At 36.0% G+C, this 18,769-nt stretch overlaps 2 protein-coding genes, 1 non-coding gene and 1 pseudogene across 3 annotated transcripts; 1 reads left to right on the forward strand and 3 right to left on the reverse strand.

The window, feature by feature from the left end:
* Positions 1 to 397: 397 nt before the first annotated feature.
* Positions 398 to 4,827, reverse strand: si:ch211-163l21.10 (basal body-orientation factor 1). Its single transcript, XM_059503689.1, has 12 exons — positions 4,643 to 4,827; positions 4,295 to 4,547; positions 4,138 to 4,203; positions 3,855 to 3,998; positions 3,673 to 3,753; positions 3,408 to 3,478; positions 3,127 to 3,271; positions 2,121 to 2,473; positions 1,860 to 2,000; positions 1,660 to 1,764; positions 943 to 1,011; positions 398 to 854 (listed from the first exon to the last, which is right to left on the reverse strand). Exons 1-12 carry the CDS (start codon positions 4,825 to 4,827, stop codon positions 761 to 763), a joined length of 1,707 nt encoding a protein of 568 aa, XP_059359672.1. The 3' UTR covers positions 398 to 760.
* A 22-nt stretch (positions 4,828 to 4,849) lies between these two features.
* On the reverse strand, positions 4,850 to 16,428 carry elapor1 (endosome-lysosome associated apoptosis and autophagy regulator 1). Its single transcript, XM_059503687.1, has 22 exons — positions 15,774 to 16,428; positions 13,429 to 13,549; positions 13,110 to 13,290; positions 12,692 to 12,839; positions 12,476 to 12,556; positions 12,259 to 12,364; positions 12,031 to 12,180; positions 11,316 to 11,404; positions 11,045 to 11,222; positions 10,729 to 10,857; positions 10,472 to 10,562; positions 10,219 to 10,324; positions 9,606 to 9,740; positions 9,240 to 9,503; positions 8,068 to 8,241; positions 7,801 to 7,951; positions 7,617 to 7,710; positions 7,355 to 7,456; positions 6,685 to 6,811; positions 6,289 to 6,467; positions 5,759 to 5,924; positions 4,850 to 5,604 (listed from the first exon to the last, which is right to left on the reverse strand). The coding sequence occupies exons 1-22, from the start codon at positions 15,879 to 15,881 to the stop codon at positions 5,536 to 5,538; spliced, it is 2,949 nt and encodes a 982-aa protein (XP_059359670.1). The 5' UTR covers positions 15,882 to 16,428; the 3' UTR covers positions 4,850 to 5,535.
* A 39-nt stretch (positions 16,429 to 16,467) lies between these two features.
* On the forward strand, positions 16,468 to 17,883 carry LOC132098273 (protein CFAP276-like; annotated as a pseudogene).
* Positions 17,884 to 17,952: 69 nt separating this feature from the next.
* LOC132098296 (small Cajal body-specific RNA 2) lies at positions 17,953 to 18,319 on the reverse strand. Its single transcript, XR_009422863.1, has one exon. It is a non-coding gene; the product is annotated as a small Cajal body-specific RNA 2 (non-coding RNA).
* Positions 18,320 to 18,769: the final 450 nt, after the last annotated feature.

The following is an 18,769-nucleotide window of genomic DNA, read 5'->3' on the forward strand; positions in this document are numbered from 1 at the left end:
ATTCATGCCAGCGGCTCCAAATATTCTTGGAATGTGAGTGTTGAGAAGTTGCTCGATTCCGGGTCGCGGTGATCTCGAGCACTATCCCGTCTGCGTCTCTCCCTGCTGCTACAAATGAAAGTCACACACAGTGTAAAAAACATGCAAAGTGATTTCCCAAGCGCGCCCCCTGCAACACATTTACACGTACACACACACCGAGGTTGTTGGTGTACTACAACGTTTCTCCTGCATTTTTTCAACATCTCTCTGAATTCGACATTTATACCACACTAAAACGATTTAGGTTGTTTTAACTTTACACTGCATAATAACATCAGAGAAGATACTGCTGTACCTGTACATAATGGAATATGGTGTAAAAATATAGTGTATAGTTATAATATTATTATTTATAGTTTTATTTGACATGAATACATACAATATATGTATACAAAAAACATTAACTCAAATTCACTTTATAAGAACAAAGAAAATAAGAATTGTTATACATCATCATGATTGACATAAAAAGAGAAAGAACAATATAGCTATAGAATGCAGTAATGAGCAAAGAAAAAAAATCTAATATTAACACTGCAGACTAAACCTAATAGAACAATAACAAAATAAATCAGTGGATAGAGAAGGAAGTGGAAGATATTTGTCTGAAGATGGATGAAATACATTTTAAAGATTTTACTTCAGGGAATTGCAGTCTTGTTCTATATATTTTTTAAATGAAATATTTGACTATAACACAATATGAAAAGTTTTACAGTCAGGTGCTTTTAAGGGCTGGTAGAGCACAGGAGTCAGAGGTCATACTGGGCATCTGAGTTATAAAGGTCAGGCTACGTTTTTCTTCAGTAAATCTATGAAGGAAAAATGGTTTGACTTAGCACATATAAGACCACAAAAAACTTTAAATTGTAAAATAACATCATAAGTGTTATCCATTACCCTGCATTACTGCTAAACTGGATCTTCTCAGAGGTAGATGTTGATAGAGATGGAAGATGGGTTGGTTTCCTGTCAGGGAGTAAAAAATAAAATAAAATGTTTCATTGTAGAGTTGAGGTGGGCCATGAAAACTATTTGGCACTGTGTTGTCTGTCACTACAGAAACAAGAACACTTTCACACAAGGATGAAACAATGCGTCCTAAACGCATCCAATCCTAAACCGTCTTAAGGAATTTTTAAAATGCAAAGAAATCCAGGCAAAATAGAATCTAAATCTGATTTCTGGATTCTTTTGAGTGACGTTATGCCAATGCTAACAACAAATGGTGCAGTGTTGTTGATTAATTTTCTTCTCTTTTACTTGGTATTGTCATTTGAAATGTCTTCCATACAGATCAGCAATTCGATATCCAAATTCCTTTTTACTCATTCGGATCCAGCAAAAATTCCAATGGACATCATTTGCATTAAATTAAAAATAAATACTGAAATAAATAAAATCAACAAAGATTTTGCATTAACTTATTTATTTGAATGAATGTAGATAATGTCTGTGTTTGTGTGTGCGTTTATACAGTAGTCAACATTTGAAATGGATAAAAAAAAGTAAAAACGCAAGAACGCATTTTGGTTTTAGGATAACTTTTATGAAAGGTTTTGATCCACTTCAAATGTTGTCTTGTGCATAAACAAATACAATTATAAATCTATTTACCTTGTTTTTTGCCTGTTCAATTTAGCAAAAAGCAGATTGATTAGTCTCTCTTTCTGCTCCCATGTTAGATCAGAAATATCCACACTGGAGCTTTTCAAGTTGCTCCTAAAATACACCAGACCATTTTCATCATCATAGTCATCTTGATTAGTGATGCACGTTAAGAGCAATTAGTAATTCTGCACTTAAAGCTCTCACACCATTTGTCAGCTTCTTCCAGGTCAGTCAGAACATCATTGGTGCTGTGTGGGGCATTAGAGAAGGTCCGTATACGAGGATACTCCAACCTTCCAGCCCAAGCCTCATTCATTCTCCAGCGATAGGCCTTCAGAGCCTCCTGTCTACATACAAGATCATCTTCAAATATGTGAAGCACTCCCAAATGTGAAGCTCAATCTTCAAGATGGCCTATTAAAGGATATTTCACAGAGCAGTGTTTAGTTTTCATAACTTGTGCAAACCTGTAGAGGTGTTGCTGTGTTCCTATTTCCTTCCTCACATGGTCAAGAGCTTCATGAAAGAAGAGTTCAAGTTCTTTGCGCTGCTCAATGATGCTTTGAGCCAGCCGTTTCACTTGGCCCAGCTCCTTCTCGCGGGCAGCTAGAAGCATTTCCAATCTCTCAAGGTCTGCGCTGTCAGCCTGTATACTGACCATGGCACGCTGCTCCACCTCTTCTCTCTCCTGCTGAAACTCCCCAGACATGATGCCCAGAGCTTGCTCAAGTGTGACCAATTTAGCCCTCAGCTCGGAGATCTCATTTTGTTGGGACTTATTCTGGGAATCAACTTCTTTTCTTATCAGTTCATTCGTCTCCTGCAGAATGAATCAGTTTGAGAGTCAGTCTACATCGCTGGAGAGATTTAATGTGCTGAACACAATGGAAAACATGAGCATCTCTGAAAGAAAGCCTAGTTAACTCCATAAAGCCTAGTCTATCATACTGATGCACACATTTAAGTTAAAAAGTAAGTATCAAATATGATACATCAGGCTTTTAAGGAATGTTTGTACTTCTTTCAGTCATAATTCTATGTCATTATATCTTTTGCCTCCACATTAACTACAGAATCTAGGCATTTAAAAATAATTTTACTAAGAAATATTGTTGGGATATAAAGAGTGACAACTGATATTTATACGCTTTTTATGTGAGAAGTATAGTGTATTGTTTAAGCTATTAGAATTTCAAAATAATACTTTTTGTCCATATAAATAACAATATCTTCACCCATGGATATTTTGGGCAGTTCTGGCCTCTTAATAAAACTTCTATGTTCTCTTCCTACTTGAGTGTGAATAAACTGTTCAATAAACTGTTCCATTTCTAAAAATTAGATTTACTAGACAATTTTTTCAAATGTCAGGTTTTACAAGGTTAAATTGTACTTCGATTTCATTAAACGTATGCTTAAATTAAGACAGAGAAACTGTCTCTTAAAATTCCTGATAGTCTGTTGGGGTAGCACCTTTAAGAGAGCAAGGGAAGCATTCTTCTCTGTCAAGGTTATATTTGTCCTCTTCAGTTCCTCCGCCTCTTTCACATAATAGTTCAGTGCCTCATTCAATCGTACATTCTCATTGAAAACAGTATGTGACGCTGTACCGAGCTGCCTGTTGGAAGCAAAAACTGAAGATTTGACTCCAATAAACACAAATGATAGACATGCAAAAATCATATATGAATGGGGATGAGTAAATCCTAACAAGTAATGTATTCAATAATAAAATTAAAAGAATAGCTGCTCACGCAATAGCTTCATGATGTGCTTGCTCTGCAAGATGAGTGATCTTTTGCTCTGCTTCCTTCTCAAGATGAATCTATATAGAAGAAGATATTACCAACTGTTCTAGCATGTATTTTAATGGCACATATGGTCGTAATAAAGTATCTAAAAATCTGTAACAAATGGATTTTTAAATATGATGCTAAATGCACTTTCTGAAACGTTTCTATGCATTATGTCTTTCTTATCAATGGATGCATAATATATTTTGCATCTGGGTTTTCTCACTCGTGCTGTGTAGAACTTGTACTCTGTTCTTGTCAGACTCTCTTGGTGTCCACGATCAGCAATATACATTTTTTCTCTCATCTAGAAGCACAAGAAATACATTATATATTACATGTCTGGAGTTTTCATGCATCTACATTGCTTATTGCATAAAATAGTTATTAGTAATGACTGTGCAGTACACTGATCAGGTCCTCTTCCAGATTGGCCTTTATTTTGCGAAAATGCTTAATAGTTTTGAGCTCGCCCTGCATCCTCTGGAAGTCGCTTGACCTCTGCTTAAACCTCTCTTCTAAAGCATCAATCTTCTGCATGTATTCAGCCACCTGTAACAGCCAGTCAGTTCAAACGAATGAGGGGTGAAATTCAAGTCTAGCATGATAACAGCTCTTTGAATTTCAGTTGTAACATCTTAACACAATGCCAATTAATTTGGAAAATAACTCAAATTAAATCAGTGCTTACCAGAAGATCTTTCTCCTGTAAAGCCTTCTCTTTTTCTCTTTTTAGTTGTTGTTCTAATGCAGCAATCTTGTAGTAGACAAATTAGTAGAAAATTAACAGCACTGGTGGATAAACTGATTTTTATGATTAAAATATAAAATGGCAAAAGCAGACTAACCGTTGCTGTCTTTTCACGGTCTTCTCTCTTCAGAAAAGTAATGATATCGTTTTTGTCTTTCTCGGCTCTGTATTGCTGGTTCGCGAGCTCCTCGTTGGCTTTGGCGAGCGCGCGAGTAGCTTCGCGATACTCGACACGCGAAATTTCCGTGATATTAAACTTCGCCTCCCATAAATCAGCGTTTGATTTGAACTTTTCGATCTCTGAATTCTTGTCGGCTTTAGACTCATGTTTGCCTTCTTTCTTACCTTTTCTGTAAAGACGTGACGTGTAAAGACAATTAGAGAAACAAGTACCTCAAATGCTTACTGTATATATCAAACCTAAACCCAGACCTTTCATGCTTACCCTTTTCCCTTGCCCTTGTTTCCTTTCTTTTTCGGCATCTTTCGGCGCTTCAGATGACTAACGTTAACTATCAGATGATTTTGAAGCTGCACGGGCTCATTGTTTAATTGTTTACATTCGTTACTATGGAAACGGTCACCGTCTGAGCCACTGGATTGAACAAATTGACGCAACATAAAACACATTATTTAAATAGCAAATAAAAGATAGACATTTGCTTTTTTATTTTTTGTACATATCGATATTATTTCTTGCTGTAGCTTTGTGTAATTATAGTTAATATCAAGATTTAATAAGAATAGACACATTAGCTTTATCAAGTAGGCTATATTTAGAAAAACCTTACAAAATTCAAATAAGATAACAAAAGAGGTCCACAAAACATAAATGCTAGTATGCCAAAACATTTGAAAAAAAAAGAAAAGAAAAAGAAAATGGTCTGCAACATAGTGTAACCACTTGTAAGGCAGGTTTAGCTCTCAACTCTCACTGACCCAAGTTAAGAGAAGAAAGAGAACATATTTGATATATCACATGATAACTTCAAACAAATGCAATGTAAATTTTTCAGAATTATCTTTCACAAGCATACAGGTTTGGTATAAAATGTTATAGACCTATATATACAGTGATATAGGTCTTTAAAAAAAACTAACATCATTTAAAAAAAAAAAAAAAACTTTTTTAAATTCCTCTTTAGCCAGTTTTGAAATCACATCATATGTTTATGAGGTGACTTGAATAAGGCAGACATGTTTATCAATATTTTTTTTCTTTGCTCAGTGTCTCTTTTGGGAATAAAAGTATTGATTTTATATTGTCAGGTCTAGCATCAAAGATGGCTTGTGACAGGCCAAACATTTCTTGCTGGCTCTCCCTGTGTCTCAGAAGTTCTAGGTCATCTCCATCTCCTGTGCAGCTGATGATTTTAGAGGAACAGAATCAAAGCCATCTGACGTTCTCTGTAAAATAACAGCAGTTTGTCAAGAAAATGTCTGTATCTGCCGGTTAATGCTAATATATCTGTAACATTAAAAACATGTATAGCATCCATCAAGAATATAGCTATAGAGTTTCTAGTACGGCCAAACTGAAGTCTGTCTTGTCTGTCCTTACCTCTCTGGAAAATGACTTGATCTTAGTGAAGAAAGATTTCTTGGAGAGGTAGATGAGGTCATCCTCTGCATCTTCTCCCTCCATGATGGCACAGCTATCTGCAGCTGGAAGTTCACACTCCTTATCTCCTGCAGTCATCATTAGCTTTGAGTACTTATACTGCAGCCTAAAGAAAGGGTATGAATACTTTTATACATACAGCAGCCTACATTTATCCCCAATTTATCTACAGTTGGGCTTATAGAGATAAAAGAACACATTCACATCCATCTTTGTGGCAGTATGAAGTTGTATGTTCTTTTTGTCTTAATTTCACAAAGTCAGTGTTGTACAGTACAGTTATCAACTATGAATTTACACTTAAATTCATTGAATAATGAGACTGAGCACTACACTTTACTTTCGAGTGGCAATGAATAGATCAAAATTTGTAATCTATGAATATATATGAATATATGTTTATGAAAGAAAGTACAAAGTAAAGTTTTTGGTCCCATTTTTAAGGATGACTTTCAGTAATGTACTCTCACTTGCGAGTCCTTTTCCAGAAGTAGCAGCTGATGGTAATGAGAAATAAAGCAGCTACAGTTCCGATGGAGACACCAAACTTCAGCCAGAAGTCAAGCGTCACACAGGCACTGATCTTCTGAGGAGGCAGTGACACCCCACCTGTGCACCTCAGAGGTTGTTGCCACACATAGGTAGTCCTCTGAGAAACATAAACACATTTAAGCTACTTAACCACATCAACTCTGGGGACCCACCGGTGGGTCCAATATTGCATATGCCTAATTCTCAAAAAATCAAAATAACAGCTGAAGTGGTTAAGTCATCTAATAAATGGTCAAATAAAAACATTCAGCGCCAGAAAAAAAGAGCCTTTTTCACAAACTGTGTGGTCTATCATTATGTGAATTGACATGTACCTGAATTCCTTGGATACAAGCGCTCACAATCTCCTTATAGTTCCTCTCAGAGCAGAGAGGACAGGCATACTGGGACCGCCACAGGAAATGGAAGGAGCAGCCATCACAGGTGCCCTCTGAACAGTTGCTATATTAAGTGCACACACATAAATAAAACTAGCAATAAACAGCAATATTCTTCCATTGTCTGAATGAATTAAGATATTTTTGATTAAATCAAAGAGCTTTCTGACCCTGCATAGACAGCAAGGCAACTAGCATGTTCAAGGCCCAGAAATGTAGTAAGGACATTATCAAAATAGTCAACCTTAGTGGTTGAACCACTAATGCAAAATATGAATACGCAGCTTGTCAGTGAACAACGGCTCTATGTAGTTAATGTTGCTCCATGTGAACACGCAGGTGATGGAGATTTACAGATGATTAAAGAACCGGCTTAACTGACAAGATGCACATTAAATATTGCATGTGATTTATCGTGCAGCCCTACGTAAGAGTTTGGAACGACAAGAGGGTGAGTAATGTATGACTGAATTTTCATTTTTGGCTGAACCATCACTTTAATGAAATCACAGCCTTTGTGATTTCATAATCACACTAAGCAGTTTTGGTGTTGTGTTGAATAATGGGGCAACCCTACCCAAAAGGAAAACATATTTTCATGTTGTACCTTGGTAGGGAAACATGGTTCTTCAGTGCTACAGTGGGAGCACATCGGAGCCTAATGGAGGCTGATCTTCCAGTTTTACATGCTTGTGTCCTTTCTCTAGATCTGTTGACACCATAATGGGAAGAACATCATTGCAGATCAGTCTGAACTAAATCAACTGAGATTCTGAGTTGAGGTCAACAAAAAATTTTGTGAACATGATTAGAATGAACTTAACATTAGAATAAACTTAACAGAGATCACTGCAAGTAATTACACTCACCTGTAATAGAATATGACATCAGGCAGCTCTGATTCATCAGGAAAGTTGCCATCCAATGACAAGATGTCATCAAATTTGAAGTCAGTTGTCACTCCTAGTATAAAAAGTTTGCATCTGATAAATCCACAGGACCAAGTGGGATAGGTCTGTTTGATAGAGATTTCAAAGCTGTGGTAGCACTCACCGATTAAAGTTTCTCCAATACTGAAGGGCTGAGAGGACACAACACTCTGACCCCTGACCTCAGAAGGTACTACGGTAGACTGACAGATGTAGCCTTTTACATCCCTCTTGCTTTCAGTTACATTTTCCACACAGGATGCAAGAGCTCTCTTCTAAATGAGAGAAAGACACACTTTAATGTTTCATGCTGAGCTTTTATAACTCAGACATCAGTGCATACTTTACACTTTAGTCATTCATAAAAACTGAATCTGGTTTTTTCTCTTACTTCTGTCCCACACAGCGCCACATTGAAATGGTGGAAATACTGCAGCCCTTTACTGGTGAAACGTGGGCTGCTCTGGAAGCCAGTGACATTTGCCAGCAGAGAGAAATCATAATTCAGCATTTCTCCTTTATAATGCAGTGCTAATGTACAGTCACTCATGCACGCAGAACGGCCCTGTGAACAGAGAGGACAAACATGTGCAACAGAAGTGAATAGATATATAAAATAGTTGGAATGTGCATGATTTGTGAAAATCAATATAAAGAAAGTAACTTACAATATGCATACACAATAATAAAATATACTAATGTAATCATTATTAAAAATAAGAATATTCTTTAATTTAATTTAATAAATCATTTATATATATATATATATATATATATATATATATATATATATATAATTATTTATTATTTATATATATATATATATATATATATATATATATATATATATATATAATTTGTATATGCTAAGTTATGTTGTAATGTAATAAAAAAAAAATTATAAGTATTAATCATTTCACTTTACCAAGTATGCAGGAGGGAATTAAATTTTCATTTTATGACAGAAATTCTTATATATGACCAGAACTTTTATACAAGCGGCAAAAATTATAGTGTATGGCTAATATGCATTGCAATTATATAATTATGCCAGGGATGTTTAACAATCATTAAAACACAAGGTCTAAAATATTTTGCTACCATTGTCTTATTTGTTTGACTATTTGTGCATACAGTGCATTGCAAAATTATTATTTCTATCGCCAGAAAATAAAAACAAATATGATATGAATGATCATATATTTTATAATCTATACCAATGCATTCAAGATGCATTTATTGCTATTTTTTTTTTTAATTTAACCCAAAACTACACATTTACAAGGTTACATTGTAAACTGTGCACAATTTATTTAGCACAGAAGTTATACATAAGTTCTCAAGCTTGCTGAACACTTTTATTATTAGCTCCTGAATGTTTACTGAAACCCGTCAACTGACAACAGTTCCACCTACTGGCAGGAACAGATACTGTTACTGATACTGTAAAAGCTGGCTATATCAATGCCTTAGACTACAGCGTTTGTGTTATGGAAAAGAGCACATGGTCTAGAGACCAGTTTTGAAAGTTGTACTTCTTTTGTTTTAATAAATCATGCTTACTTCATTACTGTAAGTATTGGGTCCGCAAGGTATGCAGGCTTGCTTTCCGATTGGCTGCTCGGGCCTGATGATGGTATTTGAGGGACAGCTTTTACACACTCCTGTGCCGTTCAGCATGTAGTGTCCTGGAGGGCAGGGGACGCATGCAGACTCAGAGTCAACGGCAGCCAGAGCACACTGACGACATTCTGACGCCACACCCCCAATCACATTAGTGATGTGAACAGAGTAGATCTTAGCATAGTCAGAGCTGTATTCATTTTTCTGTAAGACAAACACACAGCCATAGATCATCAAAAGAGTTTAAATTCTCTGTTTAACAGTTAAAACAAAACGAAAAAGTGAAAGATTCTAGTTTAATCATACCATACTGAAGATCCCAGTGCGTTGAAAACCCCAGGTGAAGCTAACAGTGTTATTGCTTTTAATAATATAAGAGTAGGACTGCTTCCCTATAGTGCCAGACCAGCTCTCCACAATATTACTCCATTCCTTTTGCCCCTGCAAAGACAAATCTCAGACGATTTATACCCTGCAAATTAAGGAATTAAGAAATTATAATAATTGTACCATTTAAAAGTTTGTGATAAGATTAAAAAAGAAGAAGAATACTTGTACTTATTAATGATGCATTACATTGATCAAAAGTGACAGTAAGTGACAGTCATTTATAATATTAGAAAATTATTATATTTAAAATAAATGCTGTTCTTTTTAACATTCCATTCAAACATATTCCACAAAAATGTTAACCAGCAAAAACTGTTTTCGATATTGAAATTGAAAAAAACAAAATAAAACACTTAAGCACCAAGCAAGATATAAATAGAACATCAATTATTTTAAATTATAATAATATTTCACAATGTTACTAATTGTATTGTTTTGATCAAATAAATGTAGTGTTGGTGAACATAAGACATGAAGCTGTAATTGTAAATGTCATATATACAATGCTATAAAATACAGTCAAACTCACTGCCATGAAATAGAGTTTACAATCAGCTGTACACTTTGTTTCAAAAACAAATGTTATTCTGGAAAGCTGAACTCTCTCATTGTCTTCACTGAGGGAATGAGGCAGGCTGCAAAAAGGAAAAACAAAATATATTGAGTAAATTATCAGCCCGTGTTTATGTCTCTTGTATTAGCTTTAATGTTGTCTTCATAATGATATACTGAGACCATTAATAAAATTCTGCAGCTAATTGTTATCACATGTATGTGCTCACCTGTATCCAGGTACTGTGAGTGTCAGCATCATGTAGTCAGAGTCCTGATTGCTTGGTGTGGTGTAGATGTACTCGCCTGCAACCTCCCAGCCTGTTCCAACAAAACCCCAATAACTCACATACATCTATGAAAGAATGACTCTCTCTACAAAAACTTCAGCATGTGCCTTAATCAATGTCTACATTTTTTTTTATTGAATTATAAGATTATATAAAATTTACATCAAATTGTGTGGAGAGCTACTGAGGAGATATACCTGTGCTCCTCTCCATGCTTCTGTATTCTGAGCTGAAGACTGAACTCTTCATATTGCTGGGCATTTTGTTCCACCATTTATATTCAAAACCCACGACTGGTTCCGTTCCAGCAGGACACTCTGAGCATTCTGAACACATGTAACATGATTGTTTATAATAGTGGGTTCTGTTATTAAGGCACTACAATATTGTACTAAACCATACATTTAGTGTTATATACACATGTAGTTTTGCCATCAAGAGATAGAACAGAGATGCATATGCTGCCATAGGTGAGCGAAATCGTTAATTTTTGGCTGTTGGCTCTCTCTCTACCTGTCCCATTTGAATAGAAGCCATGTGGGCAGGGTTCACAGGTGGAGGTGATGTTGGAGAAGAATCCTGGATTGCAGGGAGGGCAGGCCATCATCTCCCCTGAAGCCGGAAGCTGCACTGCCCCCTCCACACTCTCACTACAGATCTTAGGCTCGATCCACTTATACATTAGTTGTGTCTAAATATATACATAAACAGTCACTTGTCATCTTGAGATGTTATACAAATAAAATAAAATAAATCTCTAGATTTGTTGGATTTTTTGTGGTACCTGACCACTGGAGTCACATGGTGTGTGAGTATAGAAGTAATCAGTAGTTGTGCAAGGCGGTCGCTGTAGACAGGTTCCAGATCCAGTTCCTGGAGTAACACACACAGAGGAAAATGCCCGTGGCATTAGGAAAAACACACACTCATTTAGATTAAGTGATAAAACACAGTAGGCAAATCCCATAGAGTACATGCACTGGTGAGTGCAGGTCATTTACATGAACATTTACTTTCATGAGCTTACATTTACATGCTTGCTCACATCTATGCAGATATAACGTTTAAATACTTTTACAAGGCATTTGTTTGGTGACCACCAGTCATTTAAAATAACTATGCTTACATGCATTATGATTTTCTAGTATATGACTGATGTATTTGTTAGTTTAACCACAAATAATTCAATATCTTTTCATGTTTTTATATAATTGTTTTAATCAGTATGTTTAATGTAATGTTTATATATATTTTCTTCTTTCAATTGAAAGACTTCATTAGGATCATTTATGCACCTACATAAGGAGTATAAATATGTTGTAAGTACTCCAATATTCGACTTACACAAAACATCCTGTAAACATTCATGTACTTGTCTAAGTACACAGGTAGAAAATAACACAACTATGAGCAATAATGAATGTGAAATGATAACAATAGCAGCTGATGACTGACCTGAATTAACATGAACAGTGCTTTAAAAATGCTAAGACACATACCTGAATATTTGTCTGCCTCACAGGATTGGCACGCAGTGGCTCCCTTATTAGAGTATGAATTAGCAGGGCATGGCACACAGCGGGCAGCCCCTGGTTTATCACTAAAGGTACCAGGCTTACAGTGAAAACACTCAGATGTATACGAGACACCTGAAGAAAAGGTTGATTGTTATTTAATTAGTCAGTCTTTTTGAAGGTAGTGCACAATGAATTGTGATGGATAAATACCTGAGATGGCAATGTTCTTCAGTAGAACCGGTTTGGCAGTGTTGGCAGCCAGAGAGAAACCTGTTGTTCTCCAGTACAAGACATTGTTACCACTACTCAGCTGCACCTGGTTAGATAGAAGAAGAAAAAATGTCCCCACAAGGACAAGGATTTTATGAGAAATTTTGTTCCCATAATGTAGGGTTTACCAGGACCACACACACACACACAGACTCACATAATGGTAATCCCAATCACTTTCTGATATCTTCATCCAGCGACCCTGAGAGTCTGTAGACTGACACTGGTCATTCTGAACCTGTTAGCACATGCATATCATATCCCATATCAATGCAGTATCTAAGACTGTCAAATTTGTGGTTGTTATTAAACCAATTTTTTTTTCTGTATATGTTTGGGGAAATATATATAAAAATATAGCCAGAGTACTTACATAAAACTCAAAAAACATGTGGTTGTCTGGATAGAAGTATTGGAAGGACACAGATCCAGGCTTCTTTAGACTCACAGCATATGAAAGAGTTGAAGTGCACTCATCTGTGTTAGATGCAATATAATCACCTTTAGGGATCCACGTTGAGCTGCACAGATGCAAGAGACATATGCAATGGGTCCCCATTAAAGCAAATTTCCACAAATGTCCATTCTTCAGTTTCATTTTTATTCCAAAAAATTCAAGGTCCTGACTCGTCAAGCACTTTGGCATAAACATTCTGTGCATGCAATTACGGTTAAGTGAATGTTAAATGGCTCCGCCATCCACTTGATCTTGAATTTTAAGCACTAGCACCTGTTTGCATGTCCTGAAATGCTGTAGCTCTTATTTTTTCATACATGTATGAGTCACTCACTTGGAGCAATTTGTGTGAGTGTCTCCTAAGTTCATACTGATGCCATGGCTGACAAAGCCAGAGGGCAAAGTGTCCCACTCGTCGAAAGCAACACCCGTCCCAAGAGAATAGGTCCCTGCAACGCATTTCTGACACTCTTGAGTCCTCATGTCCAGAAATTCACCTTCATTACAACTAAACGCTGACAAAAGAAAAAAACAACAACAAAGATTAAAGTATCTTAATGCCTTTCTAGCTTTAAAAACCTTTCACCTGGTAACATAGCATGCTAGAGAGCGTTATCTAGTAGTGACGGTGTGTATGTGTTGCAGTTACTCACTGCAATGGGTTCCTTTGACTGGATCAGGAAGACCAGTGCAGGTCTCAGGCTTGTTGGGTATTGCTACTCTCCATCGAGAGCCCAAAACATCACAGTCTGTGTACTCAAAATGATAATCGGACTGCAAAATAATGAAACATACAAAAACAACTGCATTGAAATGTCATTCATTTTGAAAACAAGACAAAATGACCACTGCAAAATTGAGTTTTGTGCAGGGTAGTACATTTGCTGGCATAACTGGAGATATCAACCACATAAACCTTATTCAGTAATGATTCATTTAGTGTTTAAGAAAATTATATTGTACAGTTATCCAATGAATGTAGAAAAAACAGATTAAATGATAAACAAGCTGACGTGGAGTGTTTAACGGGTAACTACTCCCCAAATAAATAAATACAAGGAAATTAAATATTAATTTAAGTTGAAATAATTTTATATTTTGTAATTTATACTAGCATAAAGCTTCTGCTAAGAAAAAAGCTTTCATTGCAATACTATATTTCAGCAATATTAAAACTGCAGTGGTCCAAAGTGTGTCTCTGAGTGCTTTTAAGAAATGTTCTCTACAGCTGATAGCTAAGATGCACAAATTGTCATTTTGTGCTTCACAGACATAATATAAAATTGTAGTTTCCAACATCTTGTTTATAATGTTCTTCTGGATTATATCTCCTTTTAAAATACTGTGTCAGATCAATATTTGCACAGTAGGCGGATCCACTGGAGATCAACTTCATGGAAGTCTCCAAATCCTTGTCTAAACAAACAGTCTTTAGCAGATATTATTTACTCACCATTATGCAAATCGAGAGAGTCTGAAAAAATAAAATCTTGAATATATATTAACATCTCCAAACATCCTGTTTATCAGTTTATCCTAATTTATCTAAGGACATAATAATCTGTAACAAGATACTTAAATGCTTAAAGGTGTGGTTGAAATGAAACAATTATTTAGACTCAAATTAAAAGTGGTTTGTAAATGTCGACAGCTAACTCCCCCAAAGAACAGACAGCTCGCAAGAAACAAGAACCAAATTAAGCTGATAGAATGGCACCTGAGGTAACAGCAGACACCTCACTTTCACAGAGCAAATCAGAATGACCCATGTGGAATGAAACAAGATTAATAGTTAACAAGACCTCAATGTGATGAATGGACGTGCTTCCTAAGTGCTTTGTGTTAGTGCAGCAACATAAGCAACGTTTAGTGAGAAAGAAAGAAAGAAAGAAAGAAAGAAAGAAAGAAAGAAAGAAAGAAAGAAAGAAAGAAAGAATGTTGTTCTGAGCAACCAGTCCACATAATAATCCCCACATCCATATAAATGATGAAACTGAGAAACCAAGGCAACAGAACAGACTGACATTTGTTTCTATGGTGTCTCTTAGGGGTCAGATTAACTGATGAATGCACAGAAAACAAGTTTGTTTTTGTTTTTTCTCACAAGGTCAAAGGCAATTTTCACTTGGTCTATTTTCAATTATATTTGCAATAATAAAATGTTATAAAATTATATTATTATTATTATAAGCCGCTATATCAGTTTAAGTATACCAACAACAATGCAGCCGTTTGTCGGCTGATCAAAACAGCAGATGCCCCATTCACACAGCTCTCTATGGCCAACGGACAAGCTTATCTATAAATGATAAAGTAAGTGTGTCAACCATTTCCATGATTATGTTCACTCTTATTCAAACATTATTCTTTTCTTGAGGGAAAAAAGGACAGGGAGCTAAAACATACATATCGCAGAAAGGAATCAAGTTTACTGAAAGCTAATGCTGATGATGCATGTGAGCTTTTTATTAACTAAGACAACATCCAGTCCACATCCTTTATTTGCTTTATTAACTGATATGAGCTGTCAAGCTTCTTTTTTTTTTTTTTGTTCCTGGATGAAATTTTTTATGGTTTCTTATTTGTAAAGGGGCAGCATCACTGTGTATGATGATGTATACAATACGATTTTCTCAGCATGTAATCAATGGGGAGAAATTATGTTTTCTGTTACTGTTAATGGACCGTACATTATATATATTTTATAAAATGTACTGGCCCAGTCCTCCAGGATAATGTTGTGTGTTTATAATGATCAGTATTCCATGAGCAGCAGAATCAGTTCAGAAATGTGTTAATCTGTTATTGTGTGTTTAGATGGTACAGTCTGTCAGCCAATCATTTCAGTGCATTATGTAGTTCTAGCAGCTGTCAGAAATAAACAGCATATAATAAATAGTTCAAACTACTTGAAATCACGTTATTTTAAAAGACTGTTGTAGTATATCAAGTTACAGTCTCAGAAAATCTGTAAAATGCACAGTAAAGTACCACCTACCTCTTTGCAGCTGGGTAATTCCGTTGCCCCCGTTAAAGGTAAGTGAAGCAGAAAAACAACAAAAACGCTTTCCGTTCCAAGACTGAAAATCGCATGGCTTGAATACATTTCTTTTCCCAAAAGATCCGTTCATTTAGGAAAGGCGTGTGACAGTAACAGACGTGCTGTAAATATTGCAGGGCTTTTATCCAGACACTGTTTGCACATACTACGCGTGTAACGCGCTCAGCTCTCCTATTGGTCAGCCTCTTTGGGATTGAGATCCAACTGCAGACGTGTCCCTCTTGTATAGATACAAGTCAAGACATTAATTTCCGTAAATAATCAAAAATTACATTAAATACCAATAACACGGCTGAATAAAAAACATTATAGTATGCTAATTATATGAGGTCTACATTTGGGGGTAACACATTTTAGTACGTAGCAGCAAATTCTGGGGAAACTAAAAGTTTTTTTTGGCTGTTCTAAAAAACAACAACACGGTTAACAGCCACCCAATCAACTGTTAATATAAAGGTTTACACTAAAATGCACTTGTCTGTAAGGTTAGTTACGTCTGGAGCTGTGTGGTGCTGCAGACCCATAGACTGACGCTCACTAAATTGGACTCTAGGCAACGGTAGGAGAGACAACAAAAAAAGTTGCAAGATCTCAAACCATCGATCTTTTACATTCCACCAGACTCATTTGGAAATATTGTGAAAATATGCCACAAGAACGAGATCCTTTTCCATTCCCGCGATATGAGAACGATTAAGTATACATTTACAGGGAGTAAGGAAATGCAGGTAATTCAAACATTATGATGGCACTCTTTTCTATTCACACATCTAACGTTAATTCGTACACTTTTTGATTGTAGCCTACATTTGTGTTTACATATTTCTTACTTTTAACCTTGCTTGATCAGATACTGCCATACGACAAGCCAACCCACCTCGCGCAAAATGACGAACCCTGGAGGAGACTCCATAACAGGATGACACAGGCCAGCTCTCGCCGAAATGTCTTTCATTATGAAATGAAAGTGAGTTGATGTAACCTACCTCGAAGGAAGATTTTAATTTGCTTACTATTAACTTACTTAAAAATTAACATAGGCAGCCTTAAGTCAATCCAAACACGTTCTGATTTTTAAAGCTGTGTTTTTGAAATGTACTGACTGCTAAAATGTTGTCACAAGGCACCAAAGGACAGTCTGGACATTAATCTAAAGTCCACATACGATCATCATCTAGGATTATTTCAAAACAAAAATCAAATCGTGACGCAGAAGGAAACGGTTGCGTTGGATAATGGGTAAGACCTCCAAATAATTTATACTGAATATATGAAATAGATTTATTTGCAAAAACGCATAACTTTTATTTTTGTCTTAGTTAGCTGTATTTTTTTAGTCATTATTTTTTTCAAAAGAACCCTACTGCAGTTTGATTGATATTAATTGGAATGCTGAATTAAAAAAACATAATTTCTAACCATTAAAACGAAGTTATCCGTTTTTTGCAAATAAACTCTTAATATATTTTATATTAACATATAATAATATACAATGATTAAAACTTTACTTTTTTTCCTTTTATTGGAACTTCAGTACAATAAAAAAAGACACCTAAACAGCAGTGTTTGTTTTGGAGGCTCAGTAGGCCTAAGGCTAAAACTCTCAGCCAATTTGATTTTTTTTTTACACAGGACACTGAAAAACGAAGAATCGTTGTGTGAGACTGAAAACACACGAATGAAAGTGTGGGTCGACCGCCAGAAGGCTTCTATATACAGTATTAAAGGATCCATAGGTAAGATTTAATACTCAGCCCTAGAGAAAGATATTCTTTTAAAAATGCTACAGAATTTAACCACGGTGTTTTGTGTGTGTTGTTCTTTATTTACAGAGTCTCATCACACCGCCTCTACAAACCGAGGTTACTCTCGTAAGCACGATGGCGGCTTTTACTCGGCACAACACAATGCACATGATATACAATTTAAGATGGGTTACCCGTACACCCACCAGTCGGTTGTTAAACAAAGGGTATCAGCCTTGAGGGGGTGGGGGCCGGGGGGTAATAAAAGAACCGTAGAAATGCCCGTGAGGTCTCTTCTTTAAATTAATACAATAAGTTACATTTGTAATGCTCACTGACTTCAAGGACTCGCACACTGTTAGAAGTAATGGTGAGATCAGAATCGCAGTTATACTCAGTGAACAAACAGAGCATACTGGACCGAGATCCAGCACCATGCCTGTTCTAGTATATCTGATAAGATTCATCACTTCTTACCACAGTTTCAACTGTGAATGCCCCGAGTTTAGTGAAAAGCCTCACGATCATCGCTACAGAAGCTCCCGGGTCGGTTATTATCATCTCTGTATCCGAGCGGGGCAACAACACGGACCAGATCAAATAAGATCATGGTGTAGATTTTTAAAATTATCTAATTCTCACTCACTCACTCACTCACTCACTCACTCACTCATAAAACACAAATATTCAAAAACACAAACAGCCAGTATCATACTCACTCCACACACACACGCGAACACACATTTACTCAATGAGCTCACATCCTGGTTGACGTCAATAAGTAAGCACTCATGGGAAGCGTTTAAACAACCCTTAAAAAAAATCACACTGCCCTCTTGTGACTGCTTAAGGTAAGACTTTATCAATTGAGGAACATGGGCAATATTTATATAGTGTTCAATTAATTATATTATAAAATTATAATTCTTATAAATGAGTGATTGTTAGTTGATGTAACTTAAATGTAGAGTAATAAACCAAGCGTATTACTACATAATTTGGACAAGATTTTATATTGATAGAACAATAACCCCATTGGTTCAGAAAACAAATAGTCTACCTCTTAACAGACATTTGCTTATTTAACTAGCAGAGACGGATGTCTGTCGGTCTTTTCATTTGTCTTGCTGGGGAAAATATAAAGAGATCAAGAGTTATTTTTTTTCCCAAGGAAGGGATACAGTTAAA

The sequence above is a fragment of the Carassius carassius genome, chromosome 21 (assembly GCF_963082965.1).
Source record: "Carassius carassius chromosome 21, fCarCar2.1, whole genome shotgun sequence".
Classification (NCBI taxonomy): Eukaryota; Metazoa; Chordata; class Actinopteri; order Cypriniformes; family Cyprinidae; genus Carassius; species Carassius carassius.